The sequence below is a fragment of the Myotis lucifugus genome, unplaced genomic scaffold, assembly GCF_000147115.1.
Source record: "Myotis lucifugus unplaced genomic scaffold, Myoluc2.0 scaffold_33, whole genome shotgun sequence".
NCBI lineage: Eukaryota > Metazoa > Chordata > Mammalia > Chiroptera > Vespertilionidae > Myotis > Myotis lucifugus.
This window is the reverse complement of record NW_005871081.1, coordinates 4,824,537-4,850,670: the sequence shown is the minus strand read 5'-3', so window position 1 is coordinate 4,850,670 and position 26,134 is coordinate 4,824,537. Positions and strand designations below refer to the sequence as shown.

General features: G+C 42.7%; 1 protein-coding gene across 1 annotated transcript in view; it reads right to left on the bottom strand.

Annotated features, from left to right (window-relative positions):
* The window catches only part of EFNB2 (ephrin B2), a 44,971-nt gene extending 25,210 nt beyond the window's left edge, over positions 1–19,761 (bottom strand). Inside the window, exon 1 of the mRNA XM_006086916.3 lies at positions 19,280–19,761. Coding sequence (XP_006086978.1) covers positions 19,280–19,401 — 122 coding nt within the window. The 5' untranslated portion in view covers positions 19,402–19,761. The remainder of the gene's footprint in view (positions 1–19,279) is intronic.
* Between the last annotated feature and the right edge of the window lie 6,373 nt (positions 19,762–26,134).

Genomic DNA, 26,134 nt, shown 5'->3' with positions numbered 1-26,134 from the left:
TGTCCTCCCACCCATGTAAGTAACTCCTCATGACTCTCTCTTCACTCACCAACTCGGAGTTACAGCTTTTGCTGGTGCTGATGGGTGAGGCCTAGAAGACGTGACACATGGGCTGATGTGCCAACAAAGATCTTCACGTTCTAGACCCCCATGAAAAGCGGTAACAGCCAGTGATGGGGGAGCCATAACCCATAAAGGGAAGGGGAAGAACCTCAGATTTCAATAAGCACACCTAATATGCTCAGGGAAAGTAAATCTCGATAAAACTCACTATTTCTAATTCTTGAAAAGAGTCCGTTCACTTTTCAGAATATATTGTAGCAAAAAGTAAAGCAAGAATGTTACCCTTTCCCCTGAAAAAGTAATTGTTTCAAATGTTCCTTAAAAATATTATTGCTTCTTTATGCAAATCCATAGAAAAAGACCCAATAATTGAGTGCTTTAGAGGTTTGCTTTGTAAGCATGTATATATATAAACTGGTCAGCATAGCAGTGGCTTTAATTGATGAGGTTATGGTTTCCCCATAGACAAAGGGCGAGGCTGAGTTTGAGCCTGAATCACAGATTTCTTGTACACGTCACCACTATATGCCTTCGAGCCCCTGCAGCCACTTTCTTCCCTCCCAGGAACCCTCGCTGTTTCTAAGGCAACAGGGGAACAAACAGGAGGAATGTGAGTATAACAACGAAAGCGCCGTATTTCATGCCAGACTCTCAGCGACAAGAAAAAGTAGAAGATCCTGATCATCAGGAATTTACAATCTATCTCCCTGAGGGCCAGCGGGTCCCAGGTGTGTCTGATTCAATAGCGAATGCCCAAGGGCTGACATATGGTAAATGCTCAATAAGTAATGTATTCGTTGAAAAAAAAATATGGAAGAACAAATGGGAGCCAAAATATACACAAATAAAGTTAAGTCAAATTAGGTGCCACAAACTATTTGCAATTACAGGCATGGAAGGAATTCCCGAGTTCAGACCACCTAGAGTTGGGACAAGGCTGTGCTTCGAGCAGAGATGAGATTTCCAGAAGACAGCATCCTAGGCGTGATGTTTCTGGAGAACAAGGAGCCGTGAAGATGGAGTTTCAGAGCTGTTCTCTCTGGAAGGATTTATGGGCATGAGCAGTCTTCTACAATCGCTTTCTATTAAAACTGCCAGGCAATTAAACACCTCCAGAACCACTAATAACAAAAACACTGCTGCTTTTGAGCACTTACCCTGTGCTAAGCACTGATCAAAGCACCTTACATCACATTCTCTTCATGTAATCACTGCACACGTACCCAACACGCAAAACAGGTGAGGATACACCTGTGCCAAACACCAGGCACAACAGGAAAAGCCCCCTTTCTCTGCACACTTTTCGGTTCTTACTGCATTACATGAAAGCATAAATCTGGTTTGTGAAATGAATTTTTTTCTTAAATTGAGCTTTTCACAGCCAAGCCATAAAGTTAAAAGAAATCAAGAGAAAATCAGTCTGCACACAAGCTTGCGAGCACCTCTGTCTAGCTCAGCGGTTCTCAACCTTGGATTGCGACCCCTCTGGGGGTCGAACGACCCTTTCACAGGGGTCGCCTAAGACCATCGGAAAACACATATATAATTACATATTGTTTTTGTGATTAATCACTATGCTTTAATTATGTTCAACTTGTAACAATGAAAATACATCCTGCATATCAGATATTTACATTACAATTCATAACAGTAGCAAAATTACAGTTATGAAGTAGCAACGAAAATAATTTTATGGTTGGGGGTCACCACAACATGAGGAACTGTATTAAAGGGTCGCGGCATTAGGAAGGTTGAGAACCACTGGTCTAGCTCCATGCCAATCACCTTGGTTGTGCCCAAAGCCGAGGCTGCTTCTGAGGTAAGAGAACCAGAAACCACAGCTCATGAGAGCAGCAATCTGGTATCCCTGCCTTCTCCTAGGAGGCCACGAGCCAAAAGGTGACCAAGAACCAAAAGAAACTTCCCCAAATATTTTGCAATATTCAATAATACACTTCTGTTGACCTAGGATATGTCAAAAACAACTATGATGGTGACAACTGGCTCATTTTAAGTGACTAAACTGGCTATCCAGAGTGGAAGTCAAATATAGATTTCTTTTTGTGTGATGAAATAATGTTCATCTTGTAACCAGAAGGAGCACAGAGGAAAAGCCCCATATTATAATACGTATCACACAGGTGAGGTTGTTTTTATTAAGCCAAAGGACAAAGAAGATCAATAGTGCTTCATGTCCTACATAGGAGAGAGAACACTGTCAGGCCAGTTTCTTCTCTGAGCCAGGCTATGTAAGGGCAGAGCAGTCACCTTGCTGCCTTCCTGAGAGGGGGAAGCCGGATTTGCCTTCGCATCAGGAGACCTGGGGCTCAGCACTTTTTCCCGGACATTGGTGCTATGGCTTCTCATGGAAGGGCTTCCATGCTATGAGAGTGAGGCTGGCTGAGCAGAAATAGGCAACTCCTGTGTTTTCCCCCCCAGTGAATCATTCCCAAGCAAGACAATAAATGTGATGACTTCGGATCAAACAGAGTATAGAGACAGTATAATGTGGAATAAAATGGACACCCGAAGTAGGGTTCCACATGTAACCTGCCCGAAATGAAATGATTCCATGTATGTTTTTATCTTCTGATTCCCTATTGAACTTAATCCAAGTTTTTAAAAGTTACTCTGAAAACCAGACTGTAATTCTTCCCTGGGGAATACTTTGAATCAATCTAATAACCTAAATTAGACATTAATATTTAATAATCTAAATTAGATCTCTAATAATCTAAATTACACATTTCAACTTCATCTTTGGAGAAATTATTTTTACAATACAGACATTATGTGACATGGTATTCTTTAAAGTTTAAATCCACTCTAGGAACCCGTGCTTGTTTAAAAAGCTAGCACAATGCATTTAAAGCATAAACCAGCCACTTAGGAGTTTAGGGATCATGACACGCAATTTTCCAGGATAGAGCAGAACATCACAAGTTGTGATCTCAAGTCTGGGTTCTTCTATTGACCAGTATTGCATTATCAGGTCTCGCAGTATAAGTCAGATAGAGGCCATGATTGCCCAATTGACTTCTGAACCTGGCTGGATGGAACCAGAGGATGCCTGGGAAGCCAGGAGCTGAGATGCTTGGGGATAGCTCTGTAGTGGAACCACAAGTGCACTTCCCAGCCACCTGTGGGTGCCCCCTTTCCCTTTCTCTTTTCTCGCCTACCCTCTCCTGCCTTGCCCTGACCATAACACATTCACCTCAGGACAACCATCCAAAGACTTCTTCCACTTTTCTTCGAGGTTCACCTAGAAGAACAGCCAAATGACTGAATGGCCCCTTTGATCCTGATACTAAGTCTGTGAAAATAGACATGAAATATGAAAGAGCTGGGTCTTTTTAAAGAAAGCAATAAATATGCCAAACTACCATATGAGCAAGGGCAAATCAAAATGCCGTAACAAATGCAAAAATATAAAGCCGATGCAGAATAAAAGAGATGAAAATAAAGACATATTGACCAGAATGACCAGTGTCTGCGGCCTAACAAATGATCGGATCAGGCAAAGCCCCTCCAACCAGACATGACAACGGAGTTTCTAATTTAAAAAGTGTCAGCTCAGACCCAGAGCCATCATGTAACAGGACCAGTGCCAGTCCTGCCAACGTGCACGTTGTGGGGACAGGAGATCTACTCGGGACGATCTGTCTCTGGAGCGAACTGCCAAGCAGAACTGGAATCATAAGTAAATAATTACTTCTTTCGTGGAGCATTGCTTTTAGTTTTCCTCTCATTTCAAAATTATATCATCAGAGTATATGCTTTATACGCTAATGGTTAGCTGTCTGGGTATTTTTTTCAAAAGTTTCTGCAATAAACACTACGTGATTTTGTGATCAGATTGGAACATTATTTTTGTACAGTTTCAAAGAACAAACTCTATCATTTCTTGAGCAAGCTTTCATAACTCTGGCTTTTAAAATAAGCATTAAAAATATTTAAAGCCTGTAGACTTTTCACTTTTTTGACGCAATTCTTTAGAAAGCTTAACTGAAAAAAGTCATTATAGACCTGGCAGTTGGTTGAAGCGTCATCCTGTGCACTGGAAGGTTGCGGGTTCAATTCCCTGCCAGGAAGCAACCGATTGATATATTTTTCTCTCTCTCTCTCTCTCTCTCTCTCTCTCTCTCTCCCTTCCTCCCTCTCTAAAATCAATTTTTTAAAAAAGTTATTATAGTCTGAATTGGGATCTATTTAACCAATCCATTTTTGAGTCCACAAAAGCTGTTGTAACAGCTACTATGCAATGTACTAGTTCATTCAAACACACACAAAAAAACATATGGGATAGACAGAATTTAAGCTTCATCACTGAACTGCACCAATCTGGGAGTTGGCTAACAGTGTAGGGACGTGGAATGCCAGCTTCAGGAACTTTAGGGACAGGTTTACCTTAGCAGTTGACGTACCAAAAATCACAGCGTATCATAAAGTAGAATTATTCACAAATCAAGGTTCTGTCTTTTTACCACATTTTAGAAAACACGCACGTTTCCCATAAAATGCTTTCGATTTTCATTTTACTTAAATGTCAAAGGCTGCAGGGAGGAAGAGCAGTCAGTTCATAAACTGGGTGAGTCTGAGATTCCGAATGAGGAAAAGCACTCTGCTGCTTTGCTGTAACTGGCTGGTCTTTCCAGTTACCTGCTGACAAAAGATGCACGCTGCTCTAGATAAGCCCAAGCCCTTGACCCGTAACTTCACCATGCACTTGGGCCTTGCAGTCTATAGGGAGATAGAATAGGATTAACACAGAAGCCCAAGATTCCTCTCAGAAATGCTCTATGCACTTGGGGAATAGAAACACCGTGGCAGAAGGACACATTCATGAGTGTGTGAATTTGATGGCACATTTCATAAACAGGCAGGATATTCAGTCTTGTATTACTTTCATTTAATGCTAGATTGCTGCTACTGCTTAATAAGATATTTTTCTAAAAGCCCCAAACAGGAGAGTTTGTTATAAAATAAATAAATGAATAAATAAAAACAGGGCCCCCCAAAAGACTTAGGCAATATTGGCCATAAGAAATACTTGGGGAAATTTTTTTCCTTTTTTGTGCATAGCACTTTACTGCCCCCTTTTGCACTTTAACATCAGGACAATTTTCTTTACAAACATATTCTGAAACCAGAGAGATAGTGCGGTGTAGCTACTGGGTGTCAGGTTTATACGGAATTAGGTTACCAGATCCCACTGCTTGGGATCCCACAAATAGTTAGGTTACCAGATCCCACAAATAATTACCTTAAAACTTCCAGCGAGTGTACCACTACCACCTCCGTGGCTTTAAACCTCCAAGAAACAAGGTAGTAACTGGAGGCTGTAATGGACATTTTCTGCTTTAATTCGAATGTGTATGTGTGCTGGAACAATTGTCTGTTTTCACAGGTGCCCCTTCTTTCACACTTTTCTGAAACAAATATTATCTGCAACATGAACCTGATGTATTCAAGGAAAAGAAAAGGGGCATAAAAGCAGGCTATACAATTTGGGACCATTAATGTGTTATAAATCCGAGAACTAAGAGGAGGGGTGTGCATTTCAGACTTCACACCAATGACAAGCAAAATCTTTTCAAGAAAGGGAAAGATGAGAAGCACAGGAATTCAAGTGCACTGTGAGCCTATAGGCCCGTAAACCAGTTTAGCAACTCTTCAAGGTGAGGCGCTACAGTACTTGTGCCTCTTCATCTGTGCATGTACTCGAAAAAAGCATTCAACTAGTCCACAGGAAAGTTTTACTTATAAAATTCTAATCTGCAATACATTCTTGGCCCAGTGACCTCCACTTGCATTTAACAGTCTGTGCGTGCTGATGTGTATACTTTTATTTAAACTTAATCCATTTCCCTCTGTCATTCTGCAATTACCATACAAGTCAAAATAAGATTAAATTTCACAGCCTACAATGCTGCACAATTGAATGAAAACTGACTCCTTCTGATGTTAATCTTGTCTTTTATTTGTGATATAATGCTCAAAACACTGGTGGCTAGAATAAATTTTATTTTTAAATCCTCAAAGGTAATATTCTCATAGCTTAAATTTTCTTGCAGGAAAATAACCCAAGTCATTACTTCACTTTTATCCACACCACGATTTTCACTGTCATAAAAACCTGCCATTCACGATAGGACAGCCTATCGAAAGCTGAGGTTAAAAAAGGTACCTTCATCTATGAGTCAAACTTTAAGCGTGTGATACACAGATATCATTGTTTTCTTTTCACAGTTCACAGAGACCCGTGGCTCTAAAACACCCCCTCCTTCAAAACTTCCCGAAAAAGAAAATCATGCCATGAATGCTGCACTGACTGGCAGGTAAAGTCACACTGAGGAACTTGAATGCAATGCCTGGGATGCAACGCTGTGCAGTGGGAAAACGAAGGAGAGCGTGAATCACTAAGGCCAACCTTTGTCATGCTGGCTTGACCACGCTGGCTCCATTATCGAAACAAGTGTTTCACAACCCTGAGAGGGCAAGAGACAGTGCAAGCTTCTTTCCCAACTGTAAGCTGTTTGCACCTGCACGGTCTTGTTCCAAACCATGCTTTTAGCCGGAGTCTATAAAGGAAGGTGGAACTCGCGTTATTTATAGGTGAGGCCCCAGAAAGAAAAATGCCTTTCATAGAGAAAGAAATTTAAAGGGCATTTCCAGCCGGTTCTCTGTTGGTTTAGACAGAAGCGTGGAGATCTATGTGATCATCTACCCGAGTGGGAAAATCACAGAGATGAAAGGCACGCGTAAATCGTTCCAGGGATGGGTTGGCATGTTAAGAACTCAAAGGAATGGAATTAAGGTCTTAGCACATAGCCATATCACAGCCTAGAATTTGGGTTTATCTTTTCTATCAATCCCTCCCATCCCTTTCATTCCCATCATCACTTTTTTATTTTTATTTTAAATAATCTTGCCTATTTAGAAAAACAGTTCACCCATGTTTTATGGGTGAATGAAACTTTGGTGGGGCAAAAGGCTCTGAAAGAAAGAGTGGGCACACCAAAGGCGACCAGTGCCTGCTCTCCAAGCTGAAGTGTGCCTCTGGGACTCAGCCTGTTGCATTTACCCTTGGACCTCCGCCCCCTGTCCTCCCAGTGCCTGGTATAGAAAGGGAGGCCAATAGGTGTCAGTGTAAATAAAGAATGAATACTTTGATAAGTAAGGTTTAAGAAGAGACAAAATTCTTTTCGTTTTCTCTTGATGTAAGATGAGATTCTTCTTGCCAGCCAAGCATAATAAGGCTAGCAACACAATTTATAAGGCTGTGCATAATTGCTTTATAGCCGCCTCCTGAATACTTCCTTCTTCCCGGCTCCAGAGCAGGGTCAGGGATAGGTGGGAGGTGGGCATATGACAGGAGACATTTTCCTGCACCTTCTATAGCCTGGTGACAACCCAGAGAGTGGGAAAGAGGGAAGAGAAGCCAGACAGGTTACACAACAGCCAGGTCTGCGCTGCTAATGTGTGAAAAGAATAAAACCAATCGGGTTACTACTGACTTCCCTAAAGATTACCCCAAAATTGTGTATCTTAGAAGCATGTGAATGATGTGCCATTGTAATCCTGTGGACAATATATTTCCTGCTCAGTCACCACAAACGGCCTGGCATTACCTTGACCAAAAAAACAAAACAACCTCAAAGTTAAATCCACTAAGGTATTCAGCTGCTCCTGAACTAAAAGGAAGGCAATCGGACAGGAGGAGATAAGAGGATGCCCTGGGGCTCTCTAAAAGAAATAAAGATCTGGTGATTTGGCCCTCCTGCCGGCTGCTCGGTCTATAGGTATAAGCAGATGATAAGTCCCAGGGAAATGCCATCCGGGGAGGCTCAATCCGGAGTCAAGAGAACCCCAGGCCCACCAATACTTGCCGCCCGGCTTCCTGAAACAAACTGCTCCAAACTTGCCGAACATCAAAAGCCAGATGGGCTATACTGAATGAATCCACAGGCAAGACGCCAGAATCCCAGTTTGCTGTAGAAATAGGCCTGGACTTGATTTGAGTCTTCTCAGCTCTGACAAGCTGGAAGCTGGCACCGCTCCCAAAATCCAAAATAAAATGGCATTTAATTGTGACTAGACTCTAAAAAAGATGTCATACTATCTCCTTAGCTTGACACACACTCCGCGTAGAACCAAATGCAACTCTCCTAGGAAATCTGACTTTTTCTCCCAGCAAACAAACAACAAACAAGCAGATATTAAAGGAGTGATACCCACTAAGTGCATTAATATTATACACTTTCATAACTAGTCCCCACTGGCCACAACCTTGTTATGTCAAAGACTTAAAGGATCAATTTAGAATCGCATACCCTTTAGAATCGCATGCCCACCAGAGAGAGACTACACGTCAAGATGGACAAGGAAAGAGTTGTACCCAAAACTTTCCTTTTATGTACCTTGTGTGTACTGCTTGGAGCAAACACATAATTTAGTACACAATTTCTACTTATTCCATGCCACAGCATAAGAAAGAGAGGCAGGGAAGTAGGAGGGGTTCTGGAACTGGAGTAATCAAGTTCAAGTGCACACTGTAGCACTTATTAGCTATAGGACTTTGGGCAAGATAATTAACCAATCTGTGCCTCAGTTTCCCCACTGGTACTATGGGAATCATAAAAGCACCACTCAGATGGTTACTATGACAGCTGAATGCACTGGTCAAGCAATTAGAACAGCAGCGGGCACACAGTAAGCTATATGCAACCCTGTTCAATAAAATATACTATGCCCACCAGGTAAGTAGGTTTCTAAATAAGAAATACCATTTTAATATTAAATGCTACACTGCCCTCCCTACAGGCTGAATGTGTTTTTATTCAACAACCCAATCTCTTACTGTACATGCAGTAAAACACAAAGTGAATTCTGCCCAGACCCTCCTCCCTCTCCGGTGAAGTTGAAGGAGCGGGGCCAGCGCTATGAATGTCACAACAAAGCATCAGGGGTAGAAAGCACAAAAGAGAGTAACCAATTTTGGTAGTAGAAGGGAAATTAAAGGTGCTTCATAGAACAGAAAAGTCTTAAAGAATGTTTAAAAGTCTGGCAGCTAAAAAGCCACAATGGAACATCAGAGCCTATAAAAGGTGCAAGTGCCATGTGAAAATTTTTATTAACATTTTACTTTTATTTATTCTGCGTTGGTATGTGAAAGGCAAATTGAACCAGAGCTAGGCACACAGTAGATATTCAATTAATTTTAATTAACAATAGCTGACATATATTGGCTCATTGTGGCAAGCACAAAGCTAAATAAGCTCTTTAAATCCTGACCACAACTTTATTACTCTTTTATTCAGTACTATTAGATAATTATTCCCATTTTAGAGACAGGACAACCGAGAGACACATAGGGGATACTGCTTCCAAAGTTTCACAGCTAAAAATGAACTAAACTGGGATTGGGCTCAGACAGCCAGATTCCAAAAGCAAGTACTCTGATCTAAACTAAAAGAGCACTTACCGGGTTGTCTTTGCTAAATCGAATTGCCTGACCTTTCCATGATCAACACAAGCCTTTTGAAATAGGATACTGCTAATTATCATATTAATAAGGTAGCTGAAAAAGCATTGGGTTCACTATCCCACACGGTCGATTTGTTTCGTTTGTGGGTTCTGTCTTTGAGTTATGCTCTGATAAAATAATGTAGGTGTTTGCAGATGTACACTTTAGAGATACACAGCTCCCTTAGCTTAAATGTTATTACTTTGAGTTGCTTATTGCAGACATCTACTGTGTATTTTGCTTTCAGATGCCGGCTTTCTCTCTAGACTCAGTTTCCCTTCCCCGGGGCTGCTTTTCTGGACACCCCTCCAGAATGAACACCATTGCCTTTCTCTGTGTCCCCAATGCACACAGTCCCAGGCATCACAGCACAAAATGCCTTTGCTCCCTCCAGGATTCCCTCCACTCCCCTTAGGATGTAAATCTTTTGAGGGTAGAGATTGTTCTTTGTATTCTCAGAGTGTAGTAATAGACCTCACAGTTCATAAATACTTGTTGAATAAATCAAGGAATTATCCACCGTCAATGATTCTAGATCATTTGGTCTGGCCCTGCTAAGACCTTAGGGGTGAGTTAATGAAATGTTTGAGCAAATATAGCAGGCTAATTTTCAAGTTGATAATTCTGTATGGCCCTCGAATGATGTTATAAATACCCAAATGGCCCCTTGCTAGAAAAAAGGCTCCCCACCCCAGTGAGGCAGGGCCACAGATTTCTTCAGAGATCCTAAAACAGCCTTTCAGAGGACGATGACCTAATGTTGAATAGTTTTCCAAAAAAATTGCTGAAAAGCAAAGGTTCTCAAGGTGTGGTCTCAGACCAGCATCAGCATCAACTGAGAGCTGGTTAGAAATGTAAGTTTCAAGTCCCATCCAGACCTCAGGAATCTGGAACTCGGGGGGGGGGGGGGGGGGGGCAGCAGTCCTGTTTTAACAAGCCCTCCAGGTGATTCTGAAGCCTTAACGTTCTAGAGCCCTCGGTCTAAAGATAGAGCTCCAGTAGCAGGTGATATGTTAATACAAAGTAGGCAGCCATAAACATACATTTGGATTGTGTCTGTTCATTCAACCAATACTTACTGGATGTCAATGCTAGCCCATAGATAATGATGAAATTAAACCATTCTTGTCCCTGCCTTGTAGGGATGGGGAGGGTGGTGATAAAGGGGATTAAGACTTGCATGTGAATCATGACAGTGCAGCGTATACCGATCTTCCTATGCCCTGGGTATTTAACTAAATTGCTGTGGGATTACAGAGAAAACATTTAAAGAAATGATGTTTGATCTGCTACATCATAAAGAGAGGACACTCACCCAGGGGAAACTGTGAACTTTATGGACAGGTTTTTATAATAAAGATCCATTTTCCTACAGACAAAGGGGCGTTTGGGAATATTTGTTTTCATCCAAGATGTACCCCAAATATAGTTCTGGTAGTTAACTGAAAACTGACATATTCTAATCTCTTCTGCAGGTTGATAAACATTCTAAGCTGGCCTTGAACATAATTGGCCCAGCCTCACTCACTATTATGGCAGTTCGTATTCAGGGCAAACGTTTTCAGGCCAGATTCAGAAGCATTTCATCCGGTGGTGAAACCACGCCGGGCCTCAGGTTCCCAGGCTGGAACACAAGAGGCTGACGAGAAGCTGGAGGAGACATTTCAGACACCCTGGCCCTGTAGGTCAGAGAGTCTGAGATGCGTAGAGCTTAGTATCCTGCAGGGAGTGCAGGCTGCGGAGCTACAGTGGAATAAGCAGAAGGTAGGGAGTTGCACCCCCCTCACCACAATGTACACCCCTACCAAACAAGCAGAAGCCCAGGACTGTCTGGTTTTGTCCAACACAAACACACACTGACACTCCGGTTTCAAAAAAGGTAGGTAGCACTCGTACCTATTCTGGGGTGATACAGGAGTAATACATCCATAAAAAACAAACAAACAAAAAAACAGAGTACTAGTAATGCTATAGGTGCTGAACTGGCAAGAATTGGATGAATGACACAAGGCCTGTAGTCAAAATCGGATGCAACCAAACTTAAATGGAGAAAATGAACTGAACTGTTTAATAGTTTCATACAGAAAGCATGCAGCATCTCCCGCGCCTGCAAAGTTTTCAGAGCAAGGCAGAGCACCAGTGTTCCATTCCCAGCGTTCAGAATGTCTGCCCACTACTGGGTATAGTCAGTGCGTTTATCCCTCCATGCTTTAGAGAAAGAAAATAGCGAACTATTAATACTTCACTACTGCCAAGTTTCTCTATGTTTTCTTTAGAGAGTTACTAAGGGCAGAAACAACTTGTTTTTCTTTAATGGAGCATTCTCCTACTATGTTATTTATTTGAAAACAGCAAGCATGCACTCACCTGTCACAAAATGCTTTGGACTAGAATTACATGTTTGAGTTTATACGTGAAAAGGAAAATAAAGCGCCACTGCTGATTTGCTGCGGGAGCAACAGAAATAGGTTTACCTGGCATTCAGTGGGCACGGAAAACATTTCATAATTGATCACCTATTCTTTTTACTGGTGAGCCAGATTCGACCATTCTTATGTGTAACACTTCTGAAATATGTTCAGAGCAGGTAGAACAAACCTAACCGTCGGATGATGGTTAGTTACTAAACAAGTGGCAGGGCTTTTTCCTGCATCATTTCTCTAATCACTTTAACCCTGGTCCTCATAGAAAGCTGGGGGCCAGGGCAATTCAGCTTCTTCTTTTGTCATCTGCCTGCCATAAATATGCACCAGTCTGCAACTGAAAAGCTGAAGGAGGCCGCAAGCTTGCTGGACATTTATCATGCTCTGTTCCCTGTTAACAAGCAAATACTTTAGCTGAATGGGCCATTAGCAATCATTGTCAAATGTAGAATGCAAGGTGCTTGGATGTGACCAGCTTGTAAATTAGGGGGTGTCCCTTCTGTGTGATGAATCCAGACAAGCGCAATGGATCTTTGGATATGGATTACTGAATTAAGTTAGAGAGGAAGGTAAAGCAGTAGGCCTTGGCTTTGGCAGGTCTATGTGCAATCATTTAAAAAAATGGTTTTACTAGTAATCTATAACAGGCACATAATAATGAACAGAAAAACAGGCAACAAATGCAATAAATCTACAGCCCAAGACAGATGGTCAAGTCAGCTGTCTGAGAATTAGGAATAAAATCAATGAAATGGGTCTGAAATAGAATATTTGGGATTAATGAAGATCTTCACAGATCTTCTACTCACAGAATGTGTTAGTCTAGAAAGGCCCCATGTAGCTGTAAGGAAAACAGCGCCGAATCCCCTTGAGCCAGCCACTCCATCAGGAAAGGCCCTGGGGGCGTTTGTAGCGTTCAGTATTGTCAATGTCTTAAGAGTTCAGACTCTCCTAAGGAACTGCTGAAACTTTTCTTCAACGCCAAAGAGGAGGCAATAAAGCAAATATTTCCTTTCTGGCTTGACCCAATTGCAGATGTCACTCTGCATGTAACCCAATCACGGCTTCAATGGCTTATTTTGTTTAATGACCAAAATGGAAAGTGTGGAAGGCAAACACAAAAGTCCAGCTTATTTACAAGGTTGCTCGGTACAGGGGGCAATTAAGATGCAACAGCATGACGATTTTGTTGTTACTGTATTTAACGTTAAAGCTGGGCAGCGCTAACATGTTTACAAGCCTTTTATTTACATGAAGGGTGCCTATCCCATTGGACTCAAAGGTTAAAACTCGCATTTATGAGTAAAATATCATCTAGAGAGAGCCCATCGGATTACTACTGACTGGAATGAAAACTAAATTCCCCCTTTTATTGATATATATATATATATATATATATACAATTTATTTATTTATTTATTTTTCTAGGGTGGGAAGGACAAAACTCAGAGAAGAGCCCTCTGGCTAAGGGAGAGGGACAATACATAATGTTTACCTTTTCTTCTCCCGCTCTGCGCTTGATGGCTCAGGGTCTGGGAGAAGGCTGAAATCAAAAGGTCTCTGTTTTCTTTTGCGATAACTCCAGCCCTACCTCTCCCCTCTGGTCTCTGTTCCCTGCCAGCATGCCCCTGCCTGAAGCCCAAATAGATTAAGGCAGGGACCGCCAAGTGCAGTTAATCCTACAGAATGGCTGCCGCTGTTAGGCCAGGAGTTAAAAAGGAAAATCTTGCAGGCCTTCACAACTGCAGTGATCTGAAGTTTTAATCAGCCCCAATCTCAATCTCTCAAAAAGGCAGTCAATGAAATCTACCTTTGCCATATTATCTGCCACCAATGAGCAAGAACTGAGCAGCTTTTCTTTCCTGCTTTCACCGTCCCAGGCCACAAGTAGGGCTTTCATACTTTCTAATCCGAGTTTCCAAGTCTGTGTGGTTCTCACATAATAGGCAACAGCCTGGAGCAAGGGCCTCCGTTTCTACACCCTTTTCAGAGACGTGTCATTTCCAACATCAAGCTAATCTATATGTTGCCATGGCTTCACCCTTTATCTGCCTTTACATCTTATGAACTGCATGGATTTACCACATTATTTTTATCTGAAAGACAGAAAATGGTGGTTTTATTGCCATACAATCAGATTACTGCTGCTAGTTTCTCTATGCCTTTTTACCATACTTCAATCAAAGGGGATCAGTTTCTTTATACTCTGCCCTTGATTTACATTACATCTGTAAAGACCTAGTCTGGGTTGTAATCCCCTTATTAACTATGACCAGGGTTGATTTGCCTAAAAATAAAAGCAAATTGTGTCAGACCCTTTCACTTTGTTTTTGATTCGGAACTACAAAATGGATTACTAAAGAAATCTTCAGAGTTCACACGGCCAGTATAGTACTGAATTTAAAATGAGAATTAAACAAGTTAAACAGGGGAGCCATGTCAACGGTTTACATTTTCCATCATGGGAGAAGGGCTGAATTGCTGATGTCTTTGTATTATTTGGCTTGAGAGAGACAATGAAGCCACAGGAGTTTTTCCAAGCTGTTCGGAACACTGTCCCATTCGCTATCCTTCCTTCTTTGCTTTTCTTATATTTCTCTCCCAGCCCCATTCTAATTCCTCCCCTTAAAAAAAAAAAAAAGGTGGAGGGGGGGCTCTTCCCTGAAAGACCCAATTCCTAACTAGATGCTTATAGTTCTATGGGTTCTGCATATTTTAATCAAAATATTTTAAACAGTCGAACACTCCTATTTAAGGCTCTACTCCTCCACACAAAGGGTGAGCTCATAAGCAAATCTATGTAGATGTATGATAAGTGACCTGAAAAACAGGCTCTTTATGTCAGCAGCAAATGAAGGCAGCGATTAGGCAGGCAGGAGTACCATTTTCATCATTATTTCTTAAAGAAGAGCGCTTCCTTTTTTGTCCAATTTGCAATGGGAGAGTTTAAGAATAAAGTTTTCATAAAGTGCTAAAGGAATATCCCTCTTTAAGACTTTTTTTCTCTTCTGGTGAGGGTCTAGTCTTTCCCTCCCCCGCCACTCCCATTCCTATGACGCATCACTGCAGTCAGGTTGGGGTCTCAAATCTTTTCCTCTTAGGAGAACACGCTGGGAAATGCTGCTCTAAGGTAGATGTTCAGAATCAGCCTCCTGGGAGCTACCTGGTGCATTTCAGCGGAAGGCAAGGTACAAAGATTTAGTTGCTCCATTTGAAGGAAATTATGGTGGTGATCCACCAACTAAAGGATTTATCTCAGTAAATTTACAGAGAAGAGGTTTTATAGTAATTAATTGAAATACACCCATTATTATAATTCTTCAGCTGACTCCATGTGGAGAAGCCATACCAATCTGTAGTATTTTTTATTTTATTTTTTTTATTTTTTAGCTGACCTGGGAAAGATGCCTAATTCACCTGTCCTCATCTTTCAGTCTAGGAGTCAGAAACATTTAGGGATGTTGAAGTCATTTGCATTTCTTTGCATTGGTTGGACAAGTGTCAACAGCTATGCTTTGTGGAAGATTTAGAACCAAGTGCTTAACAAATCATCTTAACCCCCAGCTCCCATTTCTGAGGCTGAAGCTGTAATTGCTGAGGTTAGAAAGTGCAGTCCCTAGACACCCGATTCCCAAATAAATTCTCTTCTCGTCTGAAAGAAGGCTACCAAGCATGTTGTGAGATATCGCTTTAGCTCTGTCTTTGTGCTCTCTCTGGCTCAGTTGTCCGGTGGAACGACGACAGTCCATTACCTACAGTTTATCATCCTGACAAAACGTGAGGAATGTGGATGTGAAAGCACTAACAATTCCACCCCTGGCGCTTTGTGCTTTTTTCTCTCTATATTAAAACCGACAAGATTAACCCAAACGCAAACTGTGGAGCATAGTTCAAGGGGCTATTCAATCAGTGCTGAATGTGCATTTGTTTATCTACAAAAATAAGAATTTCAGGCACAATGGAAGGCAGGCTGGCTTATATATGGTATTGAATGGGCTGTTTAAACAGCACTATCCATTGTAGTTTATTTTATCAATCTCTGACAGGTCCGTATTTATTCGGAGCCTGACTGTGATGGAGTCCATGTATTATAGGTTATCTGGATATTATCCGGCCATTCTTTTCTATCAAGTCAATCAATATCAGGAATTTAGTATTATGTAAGGAAAAACGACATGGGAAAAGCAAAATGCTTTGTCAACTAACTAGTATGTGGTGCATAGGCAATAGCACCCTAGACATAAGAAATTAATGCTCAACTGAAATTTTCAACAAAGTCGGTGTAATTCATTCTAGAATACCATACCAAAACAGACTTGCTTCCTCGCAAGTGAAATCAATATTTTTATTCTTTTAAAAAAGAGACAACACTATTTTTTATTTTGGCAAGAACATCATGTTTGGAAAAAAAATGTCCTATTGAAATGTTAACTAGAAATGAATGAAAAAGCCAGGTTTTGCTATTCTCTCCCAAGGTTAACACACACACACACACACACAAACTGCTTAAACAACCTAAATGTCTAGAACTAAACCAACTTTACTAGAGCACATGGATGCAATGCTAATAATCAAACAGGGCTAGTGTTTCAGTATATAGAACTTCTTTCAATTACTGCATACACTTTCAGGGACGGGAGCAGCAGACAGTGTGATTCAAGTAGTTATGGAGACAGTGAATTTACAAAGGATTTTCTGGACTCTGCTTCCAAACAGCTGCTGCATGCTCCCTATGTCCACCACCTGCTAAAGAAGCTGACCCCCGGATGAAACAAATCTAATTACTGATGGTTGCTTCATTACAAATGAGTTGTTCCCCAGTTCATATGAACTGATGTGAAACTTCACTGCATTTGATTGCCTCCTTACACATCACACTGACCGACCAACTTTTCTCTGGAAATAAATATGCAACTTCCCCAAATAAAATGAACCCGTGACATGAGGGGTTTTTATTCATTCCTCCAGGAAGAAATCTTTCTGACCTTTCACGCTAGCATTGAGCTACATACTTTGTTAAGTAGACCTTTTCCAGGGACAAATTACCCAGTCCTCCCAGGCAAGCCATTATCATGAGAACTATGAAAGAAATTCTACTCTTGAGGACTGGAGCAATCAAGCCAACAGCAACATCAGCAGTGCAAGGAGGCGGGCTTCTTTCTCTAAAATGCAGGCCTCCAGTAGGTCTCTGAATCTGTGACCACAGCTAGGAAAAACAGACTAATGCTAATAATCACCAGGACTGTGAGTAAATAGCAGTCACCCCCACACACATTAGGAAAAGAACTATTAATGTCTACCTTACATTGAAATAATTATTGCTCTACGTTTTTTTTTCCAAGTAGGTATTTCTCCTCCCAGATACACACAAACTAGTAGCTAATAATGCAAAGATATATATATATATATATGGAGAGGGAGAGAGGGGAGAGGGAGAGAGAGAGAGCTGAACGCTGGAGGGGTTAATGGGGATTTCTTTAAACTAGATTTAAGTACAAATATTAAATCCCGATGAGGATGGGGGGGGGGGATCAACCCCCAAAGATTGTACATCAGTGAAAGTGCACAGCGGAGCGGCGCAGGCAGCCTGGGGAAGAGGTAAGGTCTGGCGCCGAGCATTGCGCATGGAAGAGTGACCTCTGTAGGCACAAAGCGAGCACTGGCTGGCCTCATCCGGGCTCCCCGCCCGCCGGGCCGGAGGACACCCGCTGCTGTGAGCAGGTCTGAGCCCGGCGCTTTCTGGCACCACCTGGTGCCTCACCCTTCCGTATCGGCGTAAAGATGTTACTGCCACTAATTTCTCAGCAAATACGGTATCTTCCATTAAGGAACAACAACAAAAAGACGCCCATATAAGATGAGGCTACAGGGAAGGGGGTTGCATTAAGTAACTTTTAGATGTGAGCAGTGTTGTGAAGTGCCGGCCAGCATCGTGCATGAATGTGTTTGATCTGATTCAGTGCTGTGACGTTCCTCGCCCTTGTCTTTGGGAATTTCTGGGTTAGCGTGTTGGTGAATTTGAAGTTGACCACTTTTAAAAGAGTGGATATGATTCTTTAATTAAGATGTGAGTTCTAAATCAATCAACCATCCCTTTACTCCTAAATCCACGGCCAACTTGCTCAACTTCAATTAGGCCATTGATTTTGCTTCTGATCTCAAACGCTAACTCCAGGAACCAGCCAATGCCTCCATCGTTTTCCCAAGGCTGAAATTCCATGGTTCTATAAAATAGGTTTGGCTAAGATTCAGAATGCATCCCGAGAATGAGGTAATATGCAAGACTGAGCGCACAGACGAGTAGTTGCGAGATATTTAGCGATGGATCGCCTTTTCTAAATTCTAAACGTACTCCAGTAGCTCACACTGAAAGTTAATCTCCACGAGGCCTGGCTTTCTCCTGGCTGCACCGTTTGGGTAACAGCAAGTCGGGTCTAAGGACCCCATTCCAGCCCAGGCTCCCCAGGCGTGAAGGCTTCAGCTAGGTCGGCTGGGCAGGGCCTTAAGCTTTTGGAGCGAGCGTCCTTAAAATCTAGCCAGCTATCGGACCGCACTGAGTCCGTGGCCACTGGTTTAGAACAGAAGAGAGAGGCCGGCGTGCAGGGATCTCCAGGAAAACCCTAAGGCCCCTCTATGGGACGGGAGCAGTGAGCTCGCCCCTGGAGTTCTCCCGCGGAGCTGGCGAGCTCCCCCTGCGCTCTCGGGCAGGCGGCGCGCCTCCGAGGCGCTCAGGCTCCGGGGCGCTACGGGCGGCCCGGGGACCACAGGCTCCCTTCTCCGGGGTGCGCCCCACTGCCAGGGGCCCGCCCGCGGGCCCGCACCGTGCTCGGGCGCTCGTCGGGGGCGCGGCGTCCCCGCCTCTCTCCAGAGCTCGCCAGCCTCTGTGCGCCTGCCCAGCCCTGTCTGTGGCCCTGTTCTCCAACCTCGAAAAGAAGGGGTCCAATTGCCATCGGACACCTTTGCGGACGTGGTACAGAGCCGCCAGGAGCTTTGTAACCCCCCGGAGCTCCCGGGGGAAGGAAGGCGGGGAGGGAGCATCTGAGCGCTGGCGCTCCGACTGGAAAGCCGAGCGAGGAGACTTCTACCTCAGTGTAATGTGGCATGGATGGGAGACGGGAATCGGGGGGGCTAAGGGGTGGGGGGCGGGGGGAGACTCGAGGGTTCAGAAATAGGCTCTGGAGGCTCCGCGGCCCGACTCTTTTCTCTCGTACGGACCGCGCGGCGCGCCAGACCCGGGGTGGCGAGGGTGATCGCGGACGCCACTTACTTGGAGTTCGAGGAATTCCAATAGATGGGCTCTAAAACTATCGATCTGGAAATCGCACTTCTGCATAAAACCATCAAAACTCCCCAGCAGTACTTCCACACGGAGTCCCTCCTCGCGGCCATGGCCAAGCCGCTCCCAGCTCCGCGCACTCGGGACCGCGGAGGTGTGGGGTGCGGGCCGGAAGCCCTAATTCTCCAGGCAGAAAAGGGGAGACGGCAGGCAGATCTGGGGCGCGCTGAGCTGCTCCAGCGGTCACCGACGCCAGGAGCGCTCCCCTGGGGGCCCTCACGGCGAGAGGCTGGAGCGCACACGCGGGGCGCGGCGGCGCGCCGGGCTCGGGGCTCCGGGTCGCCGCGCCGGACCCAGCTCGAACCGCCGGCTCCCGTGCGACTCCAGGGTGTCGGGCGCGGGACGGCAGGGAGGGCGCGCGGCCGGGACACAAAGGCGGAGAAACGACGGGGCGCGGGTGGCGGGCGGTGCGTCCCGAGCGGGGCTGCCTCGCACTATAGATCCAGGAGGACGGGCAGTGGCCCGAGCGCGCGGGCGCCGCGACGACGCGATTCCATGTCCCGGAGCGCGGAGCGGCGAGGAATGTCTCCAGAGCGCGGGGGCCTCCCCACTCCTCGCGGCTCGCAGCCTGCAGAGCAGGCAGGAGGGGCTCGGTCCCAGCCGCGGGCGCCGGACGCGCGCGGGCCTTTGTGTGCGGGGAGGGCGCTGGGACCCGCTCTGCGCGCAGCTCCTAGATCCGGACGGCGCCGCTGCCCCTGCCGAGGAGAGTCAGCGCGGCCGGCGCGCTGTCAGAGCGCTATAAACGCGGGGCCCCGCCCCGCACAGCGCAGCCCATTGGTCCTCCGCACGCCGTGCCTGTTGGTTGGGCTGCTGGCCCGTCGGTCATCCGCCCCCGTCCGACATTGGGCCCCGCCAGGCGGGGCGCCGGCTGACAGGTGAGCCCCGCCCCCCGGCCCGGGGCGGCAGCGCGAGCTGAGCGCAGGGAAGTCTGCGAAGAAGAGGAGCCGGCTGCTCGCCGCGCAGCCCCGGAGAGGCGGGGCAGGGACGCGGGCAGGGCCGGGCCGGGCGAGTGGGAAGCGGCGACTGCACGGAGTCACCTGTCCCAGTTCCCAGGTCGCGACTTCATTGCCTGGCAAGTGTCCTAACTTTGAAAGAGGGACAACGTAGAGGGCGAAACTTTACCGACAGAGTCGAAGGCAGTGCTTTTCCCCGTGCGTCTTCCTTCTTTAAATGAAGTGATCCCTCTGTATGGTCTGACTCCACCCCGCACGCGCATCCCTTCCTCTACCAGGCCTCTCAGTGATGCGTTTCAGACCTGATTTTGGTACCAAACGTGAGCAGGGGCCCAGACTAAGTCAATGGAATCTTGAGTTGCCAAATGATTCCCAGGGACCGGGCGCGGTGGGGCAGCAGACATGGAGGGCGTGGACGTCCTGGCCCTGCATCCTCCGCGCCTCGCTTAGCATCGAAGGCAGCGCTTCTAGGAAGTGTCGCCGGCCGCGGGACTTTTCCCTAATTAGCCTCCGGGACACACGCCTCCCCAAGGTGGCTGGGAATTTAGGGGTGACGGTATCAAATAGCGCCCAAAAGGAGAGGTGGCAGGAATTCACTTGGGTTCTTGGCGAAGTGCTTTTCCAAAGAACCACTTGGACATGCGCCACCCTGTCGACTACTTCCACGGACCCACAGCGCCCACTAGCGGCCAGCTTGACATCTTTGCGTGCGATAGCACAATAGTCTGTTTACCCACCCCGACCCAGTACAGCATCCCCACCCCCACTTTTCCCCTCCATCTAATCGCGCAGAAAAAGTCCAAAAGACAACCTTTCTTAAATGACCAAGAGCTGACGAACACGGAGGAAATTAGGCACAGTACAGATGTACAGTTGTTTGGAAAAAAAAATTATGCCGTATATCCACAATATGCTTTCAACCCCCCCCGCCCCCGTTTACTCCAGAATTTAATGTTTCAGATGCAAAGAACTGAGCAGTATTCCTACAGTTGTAGTTCTTTATCCAACTTATCCGCAAAGCTAAATTTAAAACAGAAAATGTTAGAAACATCGTGTTTAGATACTAGTTTGCTTTCACCCTTGTTTTTAACATTTGAAGATTTTTATGATGCATTAAGTATTCGGTTTTTTTTTTTGAAATATTAGCCATAAATTAATGTATATTTCAACAGGGCATGTAAAAAAATAGTAAAGGCTAGTTTAAGATCGAAAACGTTATTTAGGATACGTGAGGTTGTGAAAACATATTATTCCAAGTTGATCTTTACTCGAGAAAACTTTATATTCAATGCTAGTTTTAAACAAGCCTCAACTCAAGGAAATAATTTTTAAAAGACTCAAAGGCGGTAAAACCGATTCCAGGGAATCAGCAGATTTCCAGAAGGGCTAAAAAAACACAGGAAAGGACAGGCAGTATTATTCATAAATTCACAAGGGTAAAAATAAGTCGTTTTTAATAAGCTTAAAGCATTCAATATATTTCTTAAATTTCTTAAATATTTCCTTTAAAATGTTCTTAAATTTCTTAAAATTTTATTTAAAAGCTACTAGCTTTAAGATCTTTTAAAGGAACTAAAAGTATTTTAGTACGTTTTTATTTAGCAAACGTACATTGTGAAGTTTAAGTTGTGACCTCTTAGCTCCTACATCCTCTCTTCAAGTTAACTAGAGGAAATAAAGGAAATTTGCATTGTCTGAAAATAACCATAGCTTCCATTTTTAGTAAATCAGATATTCTCACGTCCACAGCATTTTACCTTGAGAAAAATATAAATGTACGTATAAACTCACTTATTTTTGACAAAAAATTAAAATCCTACACAAGATTCCTGTTGTATAACTTTGGATTGTGTGAACATTTATCAACTTTCAGTAAATATGAATAATTAACTATATATACTACATGAAAAGCATCAGCAGCAACTTCAACATGCTAATGTTTCACTGCTGCTTAGACAGTAATTTCAGCAATTAAAAGCATCACCTCAAATCATATGTCATGCCAGGCAAAAAAAAAAAAGTCGTATGTACAAAAGACAAAGCTGAATTTTTAAGTATGGGAACCCAAGAAGAACCAATCACATCAGTTATTTAATACTTCTTTGCATTTAAAGGACTTCATTTTACAATTAAATTCTTGGAGAAACATGATATTTTTTGAAAATCTAATTTACCAGCACATTATTAACCCATCAAAAATAAATTTTATTTTAGCATAAAAAGTTACTTTAAACTATTTCTAGAGTTAAGGAAGAAATTTCTAAAAATCAAATTTAAAAAAATAGAATTTAGTCAATTACAAAAATAGATATAAATTTGAATGGCAAATGAGGTGGCAAATGCTTAATGCAAGTTTAAAAAAACAAGAGGGCAATCAATTTTGCCCAAGTAAATTCTTACTAGTTATGTTTCTGCCCCCTTTGAATTCCTGACCATGCATTTATCTTTAGAACTTAAGTTTCTTATATATTCCTTGCATGGTAACCTACCAATTCTAATAAGTACTTCAAAAGACATCTTTAACATAACTTCTGTAAAAACAAAGAAAAAAGCCTTATCTAAATTTAACATTACTGAAAAATTACTGAAACTTTATGTACTTAAATGTTGTCCAAGCCATGAACTTTCTATGGAGCTCTATATTTCTACTAAAACTGTACCTTTGTTTCCTGGCATTGCTTGCAATTTATTTCATACAAGTCACTTAAGTTTTTAGAACTCTTATGCAAATGCTCAATTTACTGGGGAAAACTTTGAAACAAGTAGAAAATAAAACCCTTCCTTAGATCAACTTTGTCATACACTCCTGCCCCATCAATAAAGCTCCTAAAATTAAGATCACACATTAAAGCTTCTTAAATCTACTTATGTATGAGTTTGGTAGAAAAGTATTAATTACAGTGGGTTCTTGGTCAAAAGAAAAATTTTCCCATTGGGAAATTTAGTGACAAATCATACATTATAGACCATACAACATATTCCTTATGAAACCAAAATACCATTTTCCACTATAGTAGTCATCTAAATCTCTAGCTCAATCTACCATTGCTTTTACATTAATGCAAAAAAAGGCAGCACAAGTGGAAAGAATACGGTTATGGCTCCAACTATCTTGTGCACCTGGCCTGGAAGAAACCTCATTTCCCTATTTGCAAATGAAGAACAGGTTAAGAGGACCAACCAGTCACTATTCCGAGTGGAACTGGTAGTTTGGTGAAGATACAGTCACAGATAATATCTAGCTGTGCAGTTCTGATTTTGTCACTCAATTGTAATAATTTAAATTCTCTTAAGTAGCATTCCCACTTTATGGACTGATATATATACTGCAGATTATAAAGTTAAATTCTGCCCTAAACATATAAGGGATATTACTGACAGCAGTCATTTGATAAAAGGTCTCCTAAAATGGGTTGATAAAATCATTTTTGCTCCCTCTTTAACCCACTTTATAGTAAGACATTTAACAGCGTTTAGAAATGGCCGCAATTATATATTCCTTTAATTCTTTGTCGTCATTTATTTGATCCATAGTTAAAACCTTTAAAGTGAAGAAAGCAGTCATTATCAAAATGTATACAAAGTACAAACCCATTTTATTCTGATGTAAATAAAGTCATGTTTAGTCAGTAACAATAGAAAATATACTGACACTATTGAACACACAGGCTCACTCTTGCCTGATAGTGAAACTGCTGGGTCAGTGAAGTAATTTTCAACTTACTGGCTTTCAGGTATAGAAAGACTAAAATATGTATAAAAAATACAACCATTTGAACATCCTCTAGTCCAGTGATAGCCAACCAGTGGTCCTCGGACCATTGGTCCCTGAGGTCCGAATGTTTGGCAACCGCTGCCTAATCAACCATTGAAGACCCAGGAAAAGAACCACCTTTCCAAGACTTCTAATGATGTTCAATCACACACACAATTTTGATAGTGGGTCCTCTGTATCCCATTCCAGTGTTTCCCAGCTGCAAATCAGATATTCTAGTAACTACAGATACTAAATATATAAAATCAGGCAATGAGATCTAATAATCTGAAAATCAATGGCAAATCTGCTACAAAATGTATAGTGCAGTGTAATAACTACTCCAAGATTATGGACAATTATCTCAGTTGTGTGTTTTTTTTTAAACATGAGTAAACAACATGAATAACGAAGTTAATAGCAAAGGAATCAAGACCACCATTAGTGGCAATTCAACAAATGAAAAAGTTAGGTCTACTGCTTGGGCTTTCAACACACATTCCTGATTTCTAGGTTGAGGCCCTTAATTCTTTTACCTTCAGTGGTCCTCTTAAGTCCTTTCACTAGTTAATAACACTGTGATAATTGAGTGTTCATAAGAATATTGGAGGGGCCATAACCGGTTTGCTCAGTGGATAGAGCGTCGGCCTGCGGGCTGAAGGGTCCCAGGTTTGATTCCGGTCAAGGGCATGTACCTTGGTTGTGGGCACATCCCCAGTAGGAGGTGTGCAGGAGGCAGCTGATCGATGTTTCTCTCTCATCGATGTTTCTAACTCTCTCCCTTCCTCTCTGTAAAAAACATCAATAAAATATTTAAAAAAAAATAGTGCTCTTTAAAAAGAATACTGGAGGGCTCTAGCTGGTTTGGCTCAATGGCTGAGTGTTGGCTTGTGGACTGAAGGGTCCCAGGTTCGATTCATCAAGGGCACATGCCCGGGTTGCTGACTTGATCCCCAGTGTGGGGCCTGCAGAAGGCAGCCAATCAATGATTCTCTCTCATCATTGATGTTTTTCTCTCTCCCCCTGCCTCTCTGAAGTAATATATATATTTACATAGAATACTGGAGGGAGTGACAGGTCTCAAAAATTAAGATAGCCCATCTTCAAAATTTCTCATGGCCAGTAATATAAAACAAACGGTTCTGGGTATAAACAAAGAGAAAATTGAGAACTAAAAACAGAAGCTCTAGTTAATAGTAAAGCTTTGGAGAAATTTTAAGTGACAAATGGAGGATCCTTAATATAAAATGAAGCATTTTAAATGATATATAGAGTTCAATTAGCCAAGATTCTATGTTATTTTACTTCATAAAATAAACACGTACAAAACCACTGAAAATTCTTAAGTTGCTGGTGGCCATACAAAAAAGGCTATGTGCATATATTAGCACAAGTAAATGACTCAATATTAAACTGAGGACAGAAATGGCCTAAATGGCTACATCTTTATAAGGAAAACTGAAGCAGTAAATCTTTAAATATAAACCCTTTCCCCTCTTTGCAAACACTAACCAGTCCTCATACCAAACTAATTTAAAGGTTTAGTTTATACAAATGAGTTAAATTCTGCAAACTCCACAATATAAATGGCAATAACCATTTATTTTAAATACTGTAATAAAAAGTCATTAGTTAATTCTATAATGCACTAAGAAATAACCTAAAAAACAAAATTGTAAATAAAGGCATATTTAATAAATTAGGGAACATCCAAACTACTAATAGACTGAGACTCTGAACTTTTATAATAGATACACAAAGGCAGTGAAAACAAATTACTACACATTGTTGCAGCACAGAAGAAATCAGGTGTATTTTATTAACAATTACATCCTCTTTCCTATAGCCTGGCACAGGAACAATCTCAATATCTGATGTGAGTCTCCAACAGCAAGCAGATACTGCAATATGTTATTACCAACTTACTGCAATGTGATTTCACACCAGATGTGGCAGTAAGATATTTTTTAAAAATTAAAGGCACGTGTAAGCTAATGTCAAATATTTTTAGTCTGGGTTACTTAGATACAATGTTTAAAACACTTGTATAGCAAAACAATTTTTCAATAAACATTTCCC